Source organism: Schistocerca serialis, chromosome 10 (assembly GCF_023864345.2).
Source record: "Schistocerca serialis cubense isolate TAMUIC-IGC-003099 chromosome 10, iqSchSeri2.2, whole genome shotgun sequence".
Lineage (NCBI taxonomy): Eukaryota > Metazoa > Arthropoda > Insecta > Orthoptera > Acrididae > Schistocerca > Schistocerca serialis.
Window position 1 is genome coordinate 210,092,934 of NC_064647.1, and position 19,105 is coordinate 210,112,038.

Below are 19,105 nucleotides of genomic sequence, written 5' to 3' on the forward strand. Positions count from 1 at the left end.
TGTTACATGATACCAATTGGCGAAGTCAGGGTTGGAGGGTCCCTACTGATACATTGACACATGATGGTAGGCTGCGGCTAATATCCAGTACTTGAGGTAAACTTGCTGATGTGATAGGTACATAAAGGCCTCTGTGATATGGCCAGTTGATTAAGTACTTGTTGGTGTGTTCCTGCTTACACACCAGGATGCAGTAGCACTTGTAAATGAAGGGCAGACTCCAATATTTGAGGCATGTTCCAAGATGAAATAGAGAAAGGGTCATGAGGTGTGGTCCCAGTTGGTGTAGTGACCGTTGAATGGTCCCTACTGGTATACTGAAGCGAGAAGCGGTTTCCGACGCATCTCAATGGGCTTGAAGGCATGCTGATAGACGGAGGCCAGCCTCCAGTGTTCGGGATAGCCTCCTTGCTGACCAGGCCACAGTGAGAAGGGTGGGGTCAGCGTGTCAATGCTGTAGCAGCGCTTGGCAAAGGGTGCACGCGGCCGAGGTACTTTGTATACAGACATCTTCTTGTCTCCACCGCTCCCGGCGCTGCTGCCGCCACCACCAGAGGAGGACTCCGGCGACCCCGCCTTGAAGGCCATCTTGTACGGCTCTGGGGGTGGCAGTGCTCCTCCACCCCCGGCGCCTCCACTGCCGCTGCTGCAGGCCGTACAGCCGACTCGCAGGTTGGGCGAACTTCTGTGCCGAGTGGGCTTCTTACCGGTGGGGTTGTTCCTGCTGTGATTGTTGACATTATTGTTGCGGTCTGGAGGAGATGCGCGGTCCTTGGGACTGCTGGATACCCCACGTCGTGTGACCATCCTGATGGAGCTCTGCGCAAACCAGAAAAGCAATGCAGACGCTAGAAGTTGTCGCAACAAAGAAAATAAGCACCATTAAAACAGAACATACATTATAGAGATTTTCACTCTGCAGCGGAGTGTGCGCTGATATGAGAGCTCCTGCAAAGTTTGGAAAGTAGGAGACGAGGTAGTGGCAGAAGTGAAGCTGTGAGGACGGGGCGTGAGTCGTGCTTGGGTAGCTCAGTTGGTAGAGCAGTTGCCCGCGAAAGGCAAAGGTCCCGAGTTCGAGTGTCGGTCCGGCACACAGTTTTAATCTGCCAGGAAGTTTCAGATCAGCGCACACTCCGCTGCAAAGTGAAAATCTCATTCTGGAAATATCCCCCAGGCTATGGCTAAGCAATGTCTCCGCAATATCCTTTCTTTCAGGAGTGCTAGTTCTGCAAGGTTCGCAGGAGAGCTTCTGCAAAGTTTGGAAGGTAGGAGAAGAGGTACTGGCAGAAGTGACGCTGTAAGGACGGGGCGTGAGTCGTGCTTGGGTAGCTCAGCTGGTAGAGCACTTGCCCGTGAAAGGCAAAGGTCCCGAGTTCGAGTCTTGGTCCGGCACACATTTTTAATCTGCCAGGAAATTTCAGAATACACATTGTTGACTGAAAAACACTACTGAAATCCTGCAGGTAGCACAGGTAAAATACAGGGATCAAAAGGTTGATCTCAACAATTATAAGAGTGGAAGGGCGTGAAAGCGGAGCAGTAGCAGTGATCGGAATGAGACAGGTGTGGATACTACATCATGTAATTCAGTCTAAACATTAAACTAACGGGAAAGGGCACCGTGGAGACAATAGGAAAGGGAATTAAAGTTCAAGGAGTAAAAAGGAAAACTTTGACGTATGACAGTGACATTGTAATTCTGTTAGAGACGGCAAAGTTCAGGGTGAGTTGAAACAAATTGATAGTGTCTTGACCTGAAATTATAAGATCAAAATCAACTAACATAAAACAAGGGTAACGAAATGCAGCCGAATTACATTATGCAGTGCCGAGGGAGTTGAATTAGTATATGTTTACGTGATACAGTAATCTCTAGAATTATGTACAAGCCCTAATGACGTAGTGTTACCACATACGCAGAGCCTGTTATGACGCGAACTGTGACGTTCATTGGCGCCTCTTCTGCTAGCGCCATCTCGCGACGCGACCTGTAGTGTAAGAACAGAGCCGGACTTGTGATAGTACTTAGAGTGCGCTTGTATGTGATGGAGACACATTTATGTCATCTCTCTTGGACGCCTATGTGCTGCTAACGACAATTTTGTAAGGCCTGCGTGTTATAGGTAACTATTAATATCATCATTGTTTGCTTTGATGTTGTAACCTGTATGTGTACTAAGGTATGTAACTAAATTTATATGTATACATGTTATATAAGTGGAATCCAAGCCCACTTTTATAGTGTTTTCTGTCATCCCTAGAACCGATGATGGCTGCTTTAGTTTCGTCGAAACCGGTAATCATGGAATAAAAAGAATTCCTGCGATCTTGGCTACGAGTTTATTGTGTTACAAGCATCTAGATCGCTCCCACATGAGCACAATGTGCTCCCTACAAGATAAATCCATTGTTTGAGCAACCACTGATACAATGTGACCCTTGGAGCAAAGTCAGTCACAAGCACTGCATGGACCCGTTGTGGGTGGTATGGGTGAAGTTGTTGTTCGTGGAGTACTCACCACACATGTGCAGCGCCCATTTCACGTGCAATACAGAGAGTACTTGTAGTGGAGTCCTCTGGAACACGTTCCAGCACCTCATCAAAATCGGGTGCGCGAGTGGTATTCATGTTGCCAGGCCCCTCGTCTCTTCTTTCATATGAACCAGGTTGAGAGAAATAAATACTCGTCGTGACGGATGCGCCTGTTAGGAAATCGTTCCCTGTACAGTCTTTGAGCAGTGACAGCACTGCAACGTACTTCCCCATACACAAGGAGCTCATCAGTGAGTTCAGCGAAACTGTATCGGCACTGATCCACGGTATTGTGCTGTATGTCTCTGAACAGCACTGAGTAATGAATGTTGTGTCGCTGATTCATAGCACGTTTGAGAGGTGGCATGAGCCCCCTCTCATATTTCTATCTTACTCTGAGTGATTCGATTTTCCTCTCTAATTGCATGCGGTGAAAAGTTGCTATTCCTTCACACGCGGACTTCCCACACAGCGTGTCTCATCACCTGGGTGGTCCTGTGACAGGCGGGTACTGCTGATCTTGAAAGGGTTAAGCCGACGGGTGTGAGGGAGTCGAGTGGATGCTTTCCAGACGCCGACATTGTCATAAGAGCGGGGGCGGCACGCCCACAGGGGCCTGACGGAGCGGCTGGGCTAGAGATTCCGTTACTTCGCAGAAACTTAGTGAAAACACTTTCTGGCGGGGTAACAGCGAGGCTTGGGAATGACTTGTGTTCCCAGGCAGTCTTGGTGGGCAAATTCTCGCGTTTTCTGCAAAATCATATCTGTGACTGGCTTGCTCAGGGGATAGCTCCATGACGTAGCAAAATTGGCGCATAAATTGGCGCCAAGTATCTCCATTGGTAGAATAGTAGTGCGTCGGCAATAGAGTGGAATTTTCCGCCGGTTTTCGAGTTGCTGATTGGCGGGTTTAACCACGGCCACTGTCGTGGTGGCGGGAATGTTTCTGTGTTCGGCTTGTACAGGTGCTCTTGTATGAGTCAGCTCTCGCCTTTTGGTCAGAGTAGGTTACAAGACTGAGCTCTCGCTGCTCTGGACAGCCTGCCTTCCGTTGGCTGTCTGATATACTTTCATTTGATTGTAACTGTTTGACGAAGTTGCTGAAGTTTCGACTTCAACGTAACTTTCCGAGTACAGTTTGCAATTGAGCATTCTGCGTACAAGCGGCCTATGTTGTCCGTCTTGAGCAGTTTTGGCTAAAGCTGACTGTATCGGAGTTACTGTGTGACTTAGCTTGTTAAAATCAATCACTGTACCGTCAATGATTGTTGGGCGAGCCTTCTTCGTCTCCCTCAGAGGCGCAATTGTATTGATAGGAAGTCTTTAGTCTGGAACAACCAGACCAGGATAATTTGTTTTGGGCTACACTTGCGACATTATCATCACCACGATGGGATGTCGAAGCAACCAGCCATCGCCTCCGGTACGCCAGATCGTGTCCTTGCAGTTAAGAAGACAGCTTGGTAATGTATGTCCGCAGCACCGGCAGATTGGGGAATTTTTCTCTGTGATAATCAGAGCTCAGCAGAGCGCGCCTGTTCCCGTCTTTTCTTACGTGGTTCTGTCTTGGATGTTCATTGTCTGAATTCTCACTGCTGTAGCAGCAATTAATGTCGGGTGGGCTGGGTATTTCTCTTAAGATTTGAGTTGCAAGGAATTGGCTCCACACACCACTTGGTCATAAACGTCACAAGCTAGTTTATGGACAACTTCACCTCCGCAGCATTTATTTGAGTATCGAATTTGACGTATTGTAAGTGTTTCATGTGTTTTGTTAATTATTTCGAATTTAGACGTAATAAATCAAATTGTTATTTTGGATAGAACTTTCTTTCTGTGGATCGGTAAAGCAACCCTTTCATTTCTCACTAAGTTAATGAAAAATTCCTTTATCATATAAATTTATATCAAATTAAATTATTGCAGGTGCCAAACTCTTTTCTACTCCACTTGCAGGGTCGATTACAAGCAGTTCGCGTTTCTTCTTAATCCATGTGCAACAGCAAGAGTCGGAGTTAAAAATGGGAGGGGGGGGGGGCTTAGAGCATGATTTCCATATGAAGATTCTAGAAGAATTTAGTGTTAAATACACTGCTAGCCCTGGCATCTCGCACGTTCTGTCATGGAAAATGTAAATATGATACAACAGAGCCACCTTATGGACAAGTAAAGTAAACATAATCCGAATCATGACTTCCTAGTATTCAGGCTCGTCGTCCTTGTTTTCTTGCAGGAAATAAAAAATATACACGTAAATAAACAGCACAGTACGGGTAAACTTGTATGCATGTTGTATGAAATCAGAGTCTCGCGGCGATAACATTGAATAAAATGTTCTCGGCTGGCGAAGTACTTGGCCAAGCTCCTCACTCCACATGTGGGAACTACGAACATCATATAAAAAACTCAGCAGAATTTATCAGCAGAATCTACCGTCTACGCCTTAGTGAGGATGATATTATGGTCAGTTTTGATGTTGTGGCGCTGTTTATGGAAGTGCCTATCAAAGACGCTTTGGACCTAATTTACCAGTACATAGTAAGTAACGTGGTCGACCTATTTAGGCACACTCTTACGTCCTCCTTTTTCGTGTACATCGGCCAGTATTACGATCAGACAGATGGCGTAGCAATGGGTAGCCAGTTGGCTCCAGCTGTTTGCAAACCTCTTCATGGAGAATTTTGAGGATATTGCCGTAGATACTGCACCATTGAAGCCGAAGTGTTTCTTTCGATGCGTTGACGACACGTTCGTCATTTGGCCACACGGACGCGAGAAACTAGACGAGTTTTTGGAACACCTCAATGGCATCAACAGTAATATCAGTTCACCATGGAGGTGGAAAAAGATAATGCATTGCACTTCCTCGACGTCCTTGTCCACCGTAAACGAAATGGGTGCCTTGGCCACAGCGTCTACAGGAAACCCACCCACACAGACCTGTACCTGCACGCCACCAGCTATCATCATCCAACACAGAAGCGCACAGTATTACAAACACTGGTGCATCATCCAAGAGTAATATCAGACGACGATAACCTGCCCCACGAACCGAGCCACCTACGCAAGGTTTTCAGGAATAAAGGCTACAGCGCCCATCAAGTGAAAGAAGTGATCTCTGGGAAATATCAGAATAAGACCACCGACGAAGAGCAGGGAAAGAATCTTGCTTTGCTGCCATTCTGTGGCTCTGTGTCGGGCAAGATAAACCGCTGTTGAAAAGACACAAGATCAAATCAATCTTCAGGCCTCCAACGAAAATCCGTCAATTACTGAGACCAGCTAAAGACGCAGTAGGTCTCGGAACACCTGCAGTCTACGTAATACCTTGTGAGTGTGGCCGGAAGTACATCGGACAAACAGTTCGCACTGTGTAGCAACGAAGGTAAGAACATGAGAGGTATTATCGCCTACGCTATCCAGAGAAATCTGCGTTAGCTGAGCGTGCGTTAGAAAACGGTCGCCACATAAAATTTGACGATACCTCTGTCGTGACTCGTACTAACGGTTTCTGGGACAGTTTAATAAAGGAAGCTGTTGAAATAAAAATTACCGCAAACACCCTGAATAGAGAAGGTGGGTTGCAGCTCAGCGCTGCATGGGATCCAGCGATCGCGCCGTTGAAGAGGGCACATCGAACGCCGACTCAAAACATGCCCATATTTGGCAATGTCACGGGCACCAGTGACGTCACAGCCGGCAGCTAGCGTATATAAGGACGCACCAACAGCCCACTGGCAGTCATACCACGTGACAGTGGCCAAGGAGTGCTTGGCCGAAAGCTCGTGTAATTTTAAGCAATTGACGCGTTTGGAAACCCGAGAACATTTTAGTCATTGTATGCATGTTAGTTGCAAATAAGCTTGAAAACAGTAATGCTAGACAAAGCGGTATACTAGTATACTTCCATATTCTAATGCCACTTCCCCGGACGAGAAATAAAAAATCAAAAATTAGCTCCCAATACCCCAAAGATTTCTCCCCAAGCCCCCAATTCCCAGAAAAGTAAATAAGCGAACGAAGTTCCATTTATCACTATTATTAGGACATTAACAAGTAATTAAATCAGGTTCAAAAAATGGCTCTGAGCACTATGGGACTCAGCTGCTGAGGTCATTAGTCCCCTAGAACTTAGAACTAGTTAAACCTAACTAACCTAAGGACATCACAAACATCCATGCCCGAGGCAGGATTCGAACCTGCGACCGTAGCGGTCTTGCGGTTCCAGACTGCAGCGCCTTTAACCGCACGGCCACTTCGGCCGGCCAATTAAATCAGGTATCTAAGACTTGACAGTTTAGCAATCTACGAAAGAAAGATTAAATTTCAGTAACTTTAAAATCAAAATCATAATAAATCGGCAAATTAGCATAAATTAACATTCGCAAAGGAGAACCAACGATCACAAAGAATACTCCGTGTGAGTACTCATTGGGAATCGTGAGTAATGACAAAGTATAATTCAATGCATTGTCACCACGTTACGAGAGTTAGCCGAAGCAGGTCATACATTTGAATGCTGGTACATGTAGGCGCGCTTAGATTGTTTTTGAGATTGAATAATTGCGATCTATTATGACACAGTAATACGATCTTCTGACTTCAAATATCACGGCACTAGAATTCGAACGGAAGACTTCTACCTTTTAGAATAAAGTGAACTTTTAACTAGATAATTGAACTAAACATTACTTAGACAGTGATTTAGACAACGAACACTGACAGACAATTTTCATTCAGAATAGCCAGTGGTTTATGGAACTTCAGTGATAGGTCCGAAGCATGTAATTTAAATCCCCCCAACGCCTGGGAAAGTTTTCTTCTCAAGGCTCGGTTAGGAAATGATTGATATTGTGCCAAGTCGTGCATTTGTGATTTAAAAATTCTATCAAATTATTGACATGAAACTCCCGAGTAATAATTACGTGCAGCGATAATATTTGACTGTAGCGCTCGGCGCTTGTGTAGAATCTTTGACTCAAACAACAAGCCCACTGTTACGATTTCTAAGATACTTGAAATTACGACCAGCTTGTAGGGAATTTGTTGTGGATGTGACTGTATTGGTTTTATCATTAATATTTCATCATTAATCAGTTAAACATCGATCACGAACGATTAATTACGATTCTTGGTGAAGTAAATATCTCATGCACGTCCACATTTCGGTTCAGCACTGTTATCTTGTGTAACGTCGTCTTCGTAACTTGATAACGATCTCAACACTCTACCGACTGTCGGCGAGTTTTAGCCAGGGCCAAGTACAAATCAAAGAAAATCATCAAGAAGAAGAGTCGTTATAATATCTACTTAAGTTGGATTCTCTGAGCCCAGGTTCCCTGCCTCAATTTTTTAATGGAGCATTCTATAAGTCCTGTTACATTATTGCGCGCTCGTAAGATAACACCCAGTAGATAACTTGACAATAGAACACGACGACGACGTAACTTAGGAATTCCAAAGTTTGTACCCTAGTCGGCAGTGTCAAAATCCTTTACTTCTCTCGGCAAAACCCAGCTGTCACCGCAGCAGAGCCGGGAGCCACTCACCAGGCTGTTAGACTGGTCCTCGGAACCCAGCCTCGCACTGCCGGCGGGCGCCGCCGACTTGCTCCTGGCGTGCGAGCCCACAGTCCCGCCCCCGCTCTCTGCAGGGTTGGGGGCGGCGGCGGACTTGGCCCTGTGGAGCGCCACGCCGTTCCTCGCAGGCTGCTGGCTCCCCCTGCCGTTCGCCTCCCCTGGCCGCTTGCTCTCTCCTGTCGACCTGCTGCCAAAGCATCCCAACACATGAGCAGTTTATACAATGAAGGCTTTCACGACCGGATGGTACTATTGCTGATAATTCTTCCGGGTTATATGGCCGTGGTCCATGGAATTCTTCTATTCCTAACGTTTCGTCCAATACTACGTTGGACATCCTCAGAGGTATGGCTGGTCCAGTTGAGTCCTACCGGCAGGACTCAACAAGACCAGCCATACCTCTGAGGATGTCCAACGTAGTACTGGACGAAACGTTAGGAATAGAAGAATTCCATGGACCTGGGCCATAGAACACGGAAGAATTATCAACAACATGCGCAGTTTGCCAAAAAACATTAAATACGAAAAGGTGAAGTTGTCGTCAGTAGGAAGGTTGGTTGGTCACCACAGTGCTTTAGAAGGATTATAATAGCAAAGAAAACAATCCTACTTTTTTAGTCTGTTCTCAATATCGGTTGATGTACACTCATGCTCATAAATTAAGGATAATTGCAGAATGTGATGCCACACAACGTGGCACTACACAAAACTGGCGCTAATAGCATAGGCACATGGGGAACACACACGACACAGATCTGTAAGTCCACGGTATTGGTGGTAAGTTGAGAAAACCGCCCCGAAACACATGTGCTACAAAACGCCACTGTTTCCTGCGCATTTACCCCCACATCAATATGGGATATGATCACCATGCACACGTACACAGGCCGCACACGGGTTGGCATACACGGGATCAGGTGGTCGAGCAGCTGCTGGGGTATAGCCTACCATTCTTGCACCAGTGCCTGTTGGAGCTGCTGAAGTGTCCTAGGGATTTGAAGACGTGCAGCAATACGTCGACTGAGAGCATCCCAGATGTGCTCGATGGAGTTTAGGACTGGAGAATAGGCAGGCCACTCATTTGCCTGATATCTTCTGTTTCAAGGTAGTCCTCCACGGTGGCAACAAGGTGGGGCTGTACGTTATCATCGATCAGGAGGAAGGTGGGACCCACTGCATCCCTGAAAGGCGGACATACTGGTGCAAAATGACGTCCCAATACACCTGACCTGTTACAGTTCTTCTGTCAAAGACATGCAGGGGTGTACGTGCACCAATCATAATGCCACCCCACACCATCAAACCACGACCTCCATACAGGTCCCTTTCAAGGACAGTAATTGGCTGGTATTTGGTTCCTGGTTCACGCCAGATGAAAACGCGGCGAGAATCACTGTTCAGACTATACCTGGACTCGAAAAAAATTGTTCAAATGGCTCTGAGCACTGTGGGACTTAACAGCTGAGGTCATCAGTCCCCTAGAAGTTAGAACTAATTAGACCTAACTAACCTAAGGACATCAAACACATCCATGCCCGAGGCAGGATCCGAACGTGCGACCGTAGCGGTCGCGCGGTTCCAGACTGTAGCGCCTAGAACCGCTCGGCCACTTCGACCGGCACCTGGACTCGTCTGCGTACCCGTGGGACCACTGTTCCAATGACCATGTACCGTGTTCTTGACACCAGGCTTTACGGGCTCTCCTGTGACCAGGGTCAGTGGAATGCACTTTGCAGGTCTCCGGGCAAATAAACCATGTCTGTTCAGTCGTCTGTAGACTATGTGTCTGGAGACAACTGGTCCAGTGGCTGCGGTAAGGTCCGAGCAAGGCTACCTGCAGTACTCCGTCACCGTCTGCGGGCACTGATGTTGAGATATCGGTCTTCTTGTAGTGTTGTACACTGTGGACGTCCCGTACTGTAGCGCCCGGACACCTGTCTGCTGGAATCGTTGCCATAATCTTGAGATCACACTTTCTGGCACACAGAGGGCCCGTGCTACGACCTGGTGTGTTTGACCAGCCTCCAGTAGCCCTAGTATTCAACCCCTTATAACGTCATCAATAAGTGTACTCTGAGCCATTTTCAACACACAGTCAGCATTAGCAGGTCTGAAAACGTCTGCACTCTTACACGCTGCACCGTACTCTGACATGCACCAACATACCTCTGCGTATGTGGACTGCTGCCAGCGCCACCGTGCGACGACCGCAGGTCAAATGCACAGCCTGCTCGTACCGAAGTGATTTAAACCCGCAAACCGCCAACCAGAGCGTTGTTTCACAATGTATCAGCATTATCCTTAATTTATGAGCATGAGTGTCATGCGTACTGTTCAGTCGACTTTGCCGCTTCGCTGACGTAAGTTGCAACTGTCTGCCGCTAGAGGGCTCCGAGTTGTAGCGTGCAACATGGCGGTGTGTAACGCAACTACTGAATGGTCAGTGTGTGAGAAGCAGCATGCTGGTATCGAGTTTATAACCGCAGGAAATGTGCTTCCAATTGAAGCCAATGGAAGAATAAATCTGTGTACAGTGATGATTGTATTGGCACCAGTAATGTGCTACGTTGGGTTGTTCGTGCTCGTATTAAAGGAAGCGGCGGTATCACCTTCAAAGTGTGTGACTGAGGCCGTAATGGAAAACCTCCAAAAAAGTTCAAGACCACGGCATCAGCAGGTAAAGTCAAGCTGACAGAGTTCTGAGATGGTCAGTGCGAGATGCTTAAAGGCACCACCATAAACTGTGCGAGACCCTCAGGAAGCTGGAAGCAAGAATTCGAAGAGTGTGTCCGCACGCGGTGCACACTCTCCTACAGCATGTCATTGCTGGACGATACACGAGTGCCACCACGTCCACAGCAATCCGACGCCTTGGGATCACTGTTGTCTGTTACAGTACATACGATCCTGACTTGGCTCCATCCAATTTTAATCTTTTCCGAACACTTACAGAACACCTTCGAAGAGTTTACGTTGATAATGACGGAGCGCTGCAAGGAGTTGTGAGGCTGCAGCTCCGTCATTCTTCACCGACAGTATCAACAAACTGGTCTCTCGTCGGAAGAAATGTGCCCGTCGCCAGGGTGACTACATTGGGAAATAAATACACTACTGGCCATTTCAATTGCTACACCAAGAAGAAATGCAGATGATAAACGGGTATTCATTGGACAAATGTATTATACTAGAACTGACAGGTGATTACATTTTCACGCAATTTGGGTGAATTGATCATGAGAAATCAGTACCCGGACAACCACCTCTGGCCGTAATAACGGCCTTGATACGCTTGGGCATTGAGTCAAACAGAGCTTGGATGGCGTGTACAGGTACAGCTGCCCATGCAGCTTCAACACGATACCACAGTTCATCAAGAGTAGTGACTGGCGTATTGTGACGAGCCAGTTGCTCGGCCACCATTCAATTGGCGAGAGATCTGGAGAATGTGCTGGCCAGGGCAGCAGTCGAACATTTTCTGTATCCAGAAAGGTCGGTACAGGACCTGCAACATGCGGTAGTGCATTATCCTACGGAAATGTAGGGTTTCGCAGGGATCGAATGAAGGGTAGAGCCACGGGTTGTAACACATCTGAAATGTAACGCCCACTGTTCAAATTGCCGTCAATGCGAACAACAGGTGACCGAGACGTGTAACCCATAGCACCCCATACCATCACACCTGGTGATACGCCAGTATGGCGATGACGAATACACGCTTCCAATGTGCGTTCACCGCGATGTCGCCAAACACGGATGCGACCATCATGAGGCTGTAAACAGAACCTCGATTCATCCAAAAAATGACGTTTTGCCATTCGTGCATCCAGGTTCGTCGTTGAGTACACCATCGGAGGCGCTCCTGTCTGTGATGCAGCGCCAAGGGTAATCGCAGCCGTGGTCCCCGAGCTGATAGTCCATGCTGCTGCAAACGTCGTCGAACTGTTCGTGCAGATGGTTGTTGTCTTGCAAACGTCCCCATATGTTGACTCTGGGATCGAGAAGGGGCTGCACGATTCGTTATAGCCATGCGGATAAGATGCCTGTCATCTCGACTGCTAGTGATACGAGGCCGTTGGGATGCAGCACGGCGTTCCGTATTACCCTCCTGAACCCACCGATTCCATATTCTGCTAACAGTCATTGGATCTCGACCAACGCGAGCAGCAATGTCGCAATGCAATAAACCGCAATCGCGATAGGTCACAATCCGACCTTTATCAAAGTCGGAAACGTGATGGTACGCATTTCTCCTCCTTACACGAGGCATCACAACAACGTTTCACCAGGCAACGCCGCTCAACTGATTTTGTGTATGAGAAATCGGCTGGAAACTTTTCTCATGTCAGCACGTTGTAGGTGTCGCCACCGGCGCCAACCTTGTTTGAATGATATGAAAAGCTAATCATTTGCATATATCAGCATCTCCTTCCTGACCGTTAAATTTCGCGTCTGTAGCACATCTTCGTGGTGTAGCAATTTTAATGACCAGTAGTGTATGTAGACAGGGAGAGTAAACATGTAGAATGTTAATAACGGTTGTTTCACTTGAAAACCTTAGTTTTTTGACATAAATTCCGTGACATTACTTTTCAGCACTCCCTCTTATATGGTGGTACCTTGCTAAAATCAAGAATGCTTAATCTGATTAATACAGGCTCGAAAAGTGGGTATACAACTACTACATAGATGAGGGTAACTGACATCCCTCTTTTCAGAAAAGGAAAACGGAGTAATTGTGATAATTATTAAGGGATAAGTTTTGTAGACACAGTCTATAAATCATGATCGAGGGCTGGGTGAAACACGATGTAGAAAGCTCTGAGATATTTAGTGATTCGTGGAACGTAAATCGAAAAGACAGATAAGACTTTATAGGAGAGGGTTGGGGGGGGGGGGGGGGGGGTACGTTCACTGCAGTTGACAAAAATGTCTTTACTCTGGCCGAATTTTTTGAGTGCATGGTCGCGTCTGTGTCTAGGAGAAATCAAATTGATAGTTGGATGTTTTTACCGACCACCCGATACCGCTAAGACGGTTTCAGAGTCATTGACAGGAAGTCTACCGTCAGTACTGCGGGAAGACCCAGATAATACAATATCACTTGGAGTCTAGACGTCTATGGATTCATTGCAAGGGAGACGGACAAACAGTGTTGTGGGGTTCTTTTGAATATGTTTTCTGGAAGCTGTCTATAGCAGCAAGTTCGACAGGCTACACGAAATGAAATTATTTTAGACCTTGTAGCTACAGACAGGCCAGACCTAATCGGAGGCAGGATACGAACCTGCGACCGTAGCAGGAGTGCGGTTCCGGACTGAAGAGCCCAGAACCGCTGAGAAACAGCGGATAGCTTCCATATTTATGTCCACCAGCAGGTGTCCTGATACTTCTGACAAGACAGTGTAGTGCTACAGGGATATTCAACTAAAATTGAAATGAGGCCCTCTGTAAGTTCTGTAAACTACGGATCATTGCTAGGACTCACCCTTCTCCATTGTGCCTGCTGTCAGCGGTCCCCACACGTTTGCCACTGACGATGCTGCCCTCTATGGTGTTACAGTTGCTGCCGGAACATGGTCTCACACCGTCTTGGGACGCACCATCACAGTTACCGTTGCTGCACCCTCGCTGGTTGTTGTTGTCAGTGTGGTTTCCATTGTGTTTGTTGTCTTCGCTGGTGGCAACACTGCCGCTGTCCAGCCTCGCTTCAGTCCCGTTGTTGGCAGCACTGCCACCACCGCCATTGCTGCCTCTGCCACTGCCTCCACCGTTGCCATTGAGGCTCTGCCTGTGGCCGTTCCCGTTGGCGCTGTTGCCATTATGCTTGCTGGCCGAATCGTTGCTTCTTTTCCTCCTATTCATTTTGTTGTTACCGCCATTTGCATTGCCATTCTTTGCACTGCCCCGGTTGTTTGCAGATGCCTTCCTCCCATTCTCGGCCTTCACTCCGTCGTCTTTTTCCTTGTCTGAAAGGAAAAAAAAAACTTAATTCATTATTCATATCCATCAATAATACTACCATAGCATATACAACACAGCTGACTGATATTTTTGGTGTGTGTATCACTTAGCACATTAGAGTTTAGTCTGAAAAGTTCTTGGTTTCACCCGTAGATCACAGCAGTAGATCCATGATATTTTTTCTCAGAGGTACACAATACTTTCAACAGGCTCTATGTGAAATTACAAGTCACGGCTGCAGGCAGCAGTCGAAATAAGGCGTGGTGCACGAATTCCCAGAACTGCGGAAAATAGTTTAGATAGTTTTTTTTGTAACAGATTTTATGCTGAATAGTGTTTTTGTAACAGATTTTATGCTGAACAAAATTCATCCCAGGTTTGTAAATGTGTACAACACTTCTTCAACTTCTAACTTGAAGAAATTAGCTGCAGCATTTAAATGAGAGCGTAAAAGTGTCCAAGATGGTACATATAAAGGACAGGTTTGTGGAAAACATAAAACTGCATTTCCAGTTGTGCGCCACGAAAATTCCTTGCTGTCTCCATGCCTGAAGCATCGAAATCAACTCTTATTACAGATGTGATTACATTGGAGTAGATCAGGTGAGATGATAGGTTGAGAAAGAGAATAGCAAAACTGTATGTACATAACAGTCGACTATAGACTCAATTAGATAGGTACACTTCGATAAAAGACCCAATTATACATTGATAATTCACTTTGGATGACTGAAGAAGGTAAAAAAAATACTGAAATACGTAGGCGTGTTGAAAATTAATGCCTCCTGATTTTTTTAATGCTGTTGTCAATATCGGCTGAGGTATGAAAACGAAGTTTTCGCGACGGCACTTGTAAAACATTCTCGGTATTCTTGCCGCGTCAGTTCGGGATAAAATCTCGAGCTTTCGACGATTACCTCCATCGTCGTCGTCAGAAGCTGACTGTATTCACTGCCTTTTTTTCTCCTTTATTGATTTTCAAATTTTCAATTCCCCCCGAAGGGGGCGGGCTAGCAGCAGCTTAGTACGCTGCTCTACAGCCTACAGACTTTTTTTTAAAAACGGAAGAAGAAAAGAAACAGGAGTCTTCACTGCTGCTGTGGTGCCTTATTTATAGCCCGTGGACGGCTTATGATTGGTCGGCGATTACGTACTGCTGTCGCAGACGGTGTCAATGTCTGCGCTGGTGTCGCCACAGCTTCTGTTGGAACGTAAACCTTGGAAGAAACGTCTCTGCTGCTTCTCTGCACCTGAGATGGTATCCGCTATCGCGATTAAAGTTATTTTTGCTCATTCTTATTTCAACAGCCTCCTTAATAACAGAATCCCAGTACGTGGAGGCATGGGACAGAATTTTTGTTTCATCGAACAAAATTTTATGTTTGTTCGTGAGGCTGTGCTCCGCAATTGCCGATTTCTCCAGTTCTCTGTTTTTAATGTGGCGTTGGTGTTCCGCACAGCGGTCGGAAACGGTACGAATCGTCTGCCCTATATAATTGCTTCCACACTCACAGGGTATATTATAAACTCCAGGGACCCTGAGGCCGAGATTGTCCTTAACAGCGGGCATCATCCCCTTAATTTTCTTAGGACGACGAAAAATCGGTCTTATAACTCGTCTACAGAGGACTATTTTGCTGGAAATCGCGCCACAAAAAGGAAACACCGCAATCGGTGTTTCATCCTGTGAGTGTGCAGCATATATATATATATATATATATATATATATATATATATATATATATATATATATATATATATATATATATATATATTGAGAACTCTGCCTTTATATCGGGTGCACCATAGCCATTGTTTCGGAACACGTACTTGAGATGGTTTATCTCGGACCTTAAGTGGTCCTCGTCAGAAACAGTTTTTACTCTATACACCAACGTATAACGGCTCTCTTCTGAGCAGGATAATGGAAACTCTGTGCATTCAGGTATAAATCGATATGCGTCGGCTTACGGTATACAGAGTGGCCAAGACGCCAGTCCGCCTGTCGTTGTACTAAAAGTCTAAGAAGGGCGGTCTCCCTTCCTTCTCCATCTCGACAGTGAACTGGATGTTCGAATGTATGCTGTTCATGTGTTCCATGAATTGTTCCAGACTTCTGCGCCGTGTGGCCGTGGGATTATAAGAGTCCGAAACCGGTCGTGTGAAAATAAGGTAATTTACAACTGAAGCGGTATTTTCAACCTCTGCTCAAATGCTGGGTTTCTAAATTTCTCTGTAGTGCCTCGCGAGAAGAGCGTCGTATTTGTTCCTGGGATTCGCTACTGAGTTCACGGAGTATCTCTGTAATACGTGCGTGCCGATCGAACACACCGGTAACAAATCTAACAGCAATTGCTCCCACGTCTTCCTTTAATACGACCTGATGGGAATCCTACACACTCGAACAATACTGAACAATGGATCGCACCAGTGTTCCGTACGCGGTGATACTCATAGATGAACTACAATTTTCTAAAATTCTCCCAACTAACCGAAATCGGCCTCTCGTCTTCTTTACTACCGTTCATACGTGTCCGTTCCATTTCATATCGCTTTGCAACGTTACGCCCAGATATTTAAAAAACTTGACGGTGTGAAGTAGCACACTGCTACTGCTATATTCGAACATTACGAAGTTGTTTTTTTATTTATCTGCATTTTCCTACATTTAGAGCAAGCTGCCACTGGTCACACCAACTGGGGCGCTGGTATCAAAATTAATGTCTCAGAATGTGTAATGTGAAAACTTGAAATATGTCAATAGAGAATCAACCAGGCCAAAACATAAATAAATCAAAGTAAAAAAACTGACGAAAAATATTTATAAGATAAGAAATATGTAAATAACAATTATGGTGTGTAAGAAAAATGTTTTGTAAAATTTATTTAAGTTCTTTGCATATCAATGGTGACAGTCGACTACCCGCACCAAGCTCTTTGTTGGCGGGAGAGCCCGCGCATTGATACATAGGGAGCGCGGCGAGATGTGCGCAGCATTGTCGATAGAACACTCTTGAGTCAACCTCTGTGCAGTGAAGTTGGGTGTAGAGACAGAGCGGTGTGCTTGTTCGCCACCGGCAATATATTACTTGAAGAATACTATAATTATATAATTGGTAATTATTTATGAATTATTAAAAATTGACGCCATGAAGACATCAAAGATATTTAAGCGCTAACTGCATATTGTAAGTTCGTTGTTACATTTTTAATCTGTTTTATGTAAACGATCCCCAAACTAAAGTTTTATAGATTGAATCATTATAAAGAGTTAAAAATTTATATTCAGTCATTTTCAGAAGAGTTCAGTTTATCTCAGTCAATATAACCAGAAGATTTTACTTTTGTTGAGTTTTCCCAATTTTTTTAATTTAATAATGACACTTAATTTTGCAATAGTAACTTCAACCAAAAAAGCAAATTAATAAGTGCAGTTTTAGCTCACATATTTTCAGTCCTAGTAAATGAAGGCCAGCCCAAATAATTATCAACAACAGATCAGAGTGAGAATATTCAGACATGCAGTCAGATGACGTTATCCAGAGGCGACCCAGTAAAATAAAAGGTAGGGAAATATATATATGTATGTTTTCAGGTTCACTGCACGGACAACCAGTACTATGGGCCACGGCGTAAGCTTATGTGTTCACGTCGAAATGAGCTTCTTTTGATCAGTCACATTAATATTGCTAGCAATAAAGGCACAAGGCGTACAACATCGTGTCCACTAAAGACTATCAGATCACACACGTTGTCAAAAGCAAGTCCAGACAGGAAAGCTGCAAGGCACAAAAACTTCAAAGAAATGGCTCTGAGCACTGTGGGACTTAACATCTGAGGTCATCAGTCCCCTAGAACTTAGAACTACTTAAACCTAACTAACCTAAGGATATCACACACATCCATGCCAGAGGCAGGATTCGAACCTGCGACCGTAGCAGTCGCGCGGTTCCGGACTGAAGCGCCTAAACCGCTCGGCAACCGCGGCCGGCCACTAAAAGTTCAGTTCTATTTCTTTCTTTAATTAACTGGAAAGTAAATTAAATTATTTTATTCTAGACTGGAAGGTTATCGTCCAAACGCTAAGTTCCATCATTATTTCCTTTTATTTATTCGTCGGGAATTTTTTTTACATAAAAGAAACTTTATTGACATTCTTTATCTTTAGTCTTCGTGTCTACTCATTTATTTCTCAACATAGTCACCCTTGCGATGAAGGCATTTCTCCTCACGAGAGACCACTTTTCCGCGTGGGATTAGCCGAGGGGTCTAAGGCGCTGCAGTCATAGACTGTGCGGCTGATCCCGGCGGCGGTTCGAGTCCTCCCTCGGGCATGGGTGTGTGTGTTTGTCCTTCGGGTAATTTAGCTTAAGTAGTGTGTAAGCTTAGGGACTGATGACCTTAGCAGTAAAGTCCCATAAGATTTCACACACATTTGAACATTTTTTGAGAGACCACTTTGTTGATACCGTCACTGTGCAACGTTTGACCTCGTTGACGGAGCCACGGCCGCACCCCTGCTTGCAGCATTTCATCGCTATCAAAGTGAAGTACTCGGAGGCGTTCTTTTACTTCTGGAACAGATGAAAATCGAATGGTGCCAAGTCGGGACTGTATGGAGGTTGATCGTTGACAGTGAACCCGAGGCGTCGCACAATGATCAAAAGGTTCAAATGGCTCTAAGCACTATGGGACTTAACATCTGAGGTCATCAGTCCCCTAGAACTTAGAACTACTTAAACCTAACTAACCTAAGGACATCACACACATCCATGCCCGAGGCAGGATTAGAACCTGCGACAGTAGCGGTCGCGCGGTTCCAGACTGTAGCGCCTAGAACCGCTCGACCACCCTGGCCGGCCATTTTTAGTAGATCGTCATTTTTCTACCTAGCGCCAGTGACACAGGGTAGAAATTGGTCCCTCAATATTCTAATTCTCTCGTAAATTGTTATCTGCACAACAATGGCATTGTGGTTTTCTGTGAACCTCGTATGGAGCTACTAAGAATTGTGATCATAATTTTATTTAGG

The 19,105-nt window shown here is 45.6% G+C and overlaps 1 protein-coding gene across 1 annotated transcript in view; it reads right to left on the reverse strand.

Moving 5' to 3' along the window:
- Window positions 1-306: 306 nt before the first annotated feature.
- LOC126424701 (protein qua-1) overlaps window positions 307-19,105 on the reverse strand; it is a 197,845-nt gene continuing 179,046 nt past the window's right edge. Inside the window, exons 6-8 of the mRNA XM_050087426.1 lie at window positions 13,598-14,078; window positions 8,083-8,299; window positions 307-819 (exon numbers count right to left, since the gene is read on the reverse strand). Coding sequence (XP_049943383.1) covers window positions 307-819; window positions 8,083-8,299; window positions 13,598-14,078 — 1,211 coding nt within the window. The remainder of the gene's footprint in view (window positions 820-8,082; window positions 8,300-13,597; window positions 14,079-19,105) is intronic.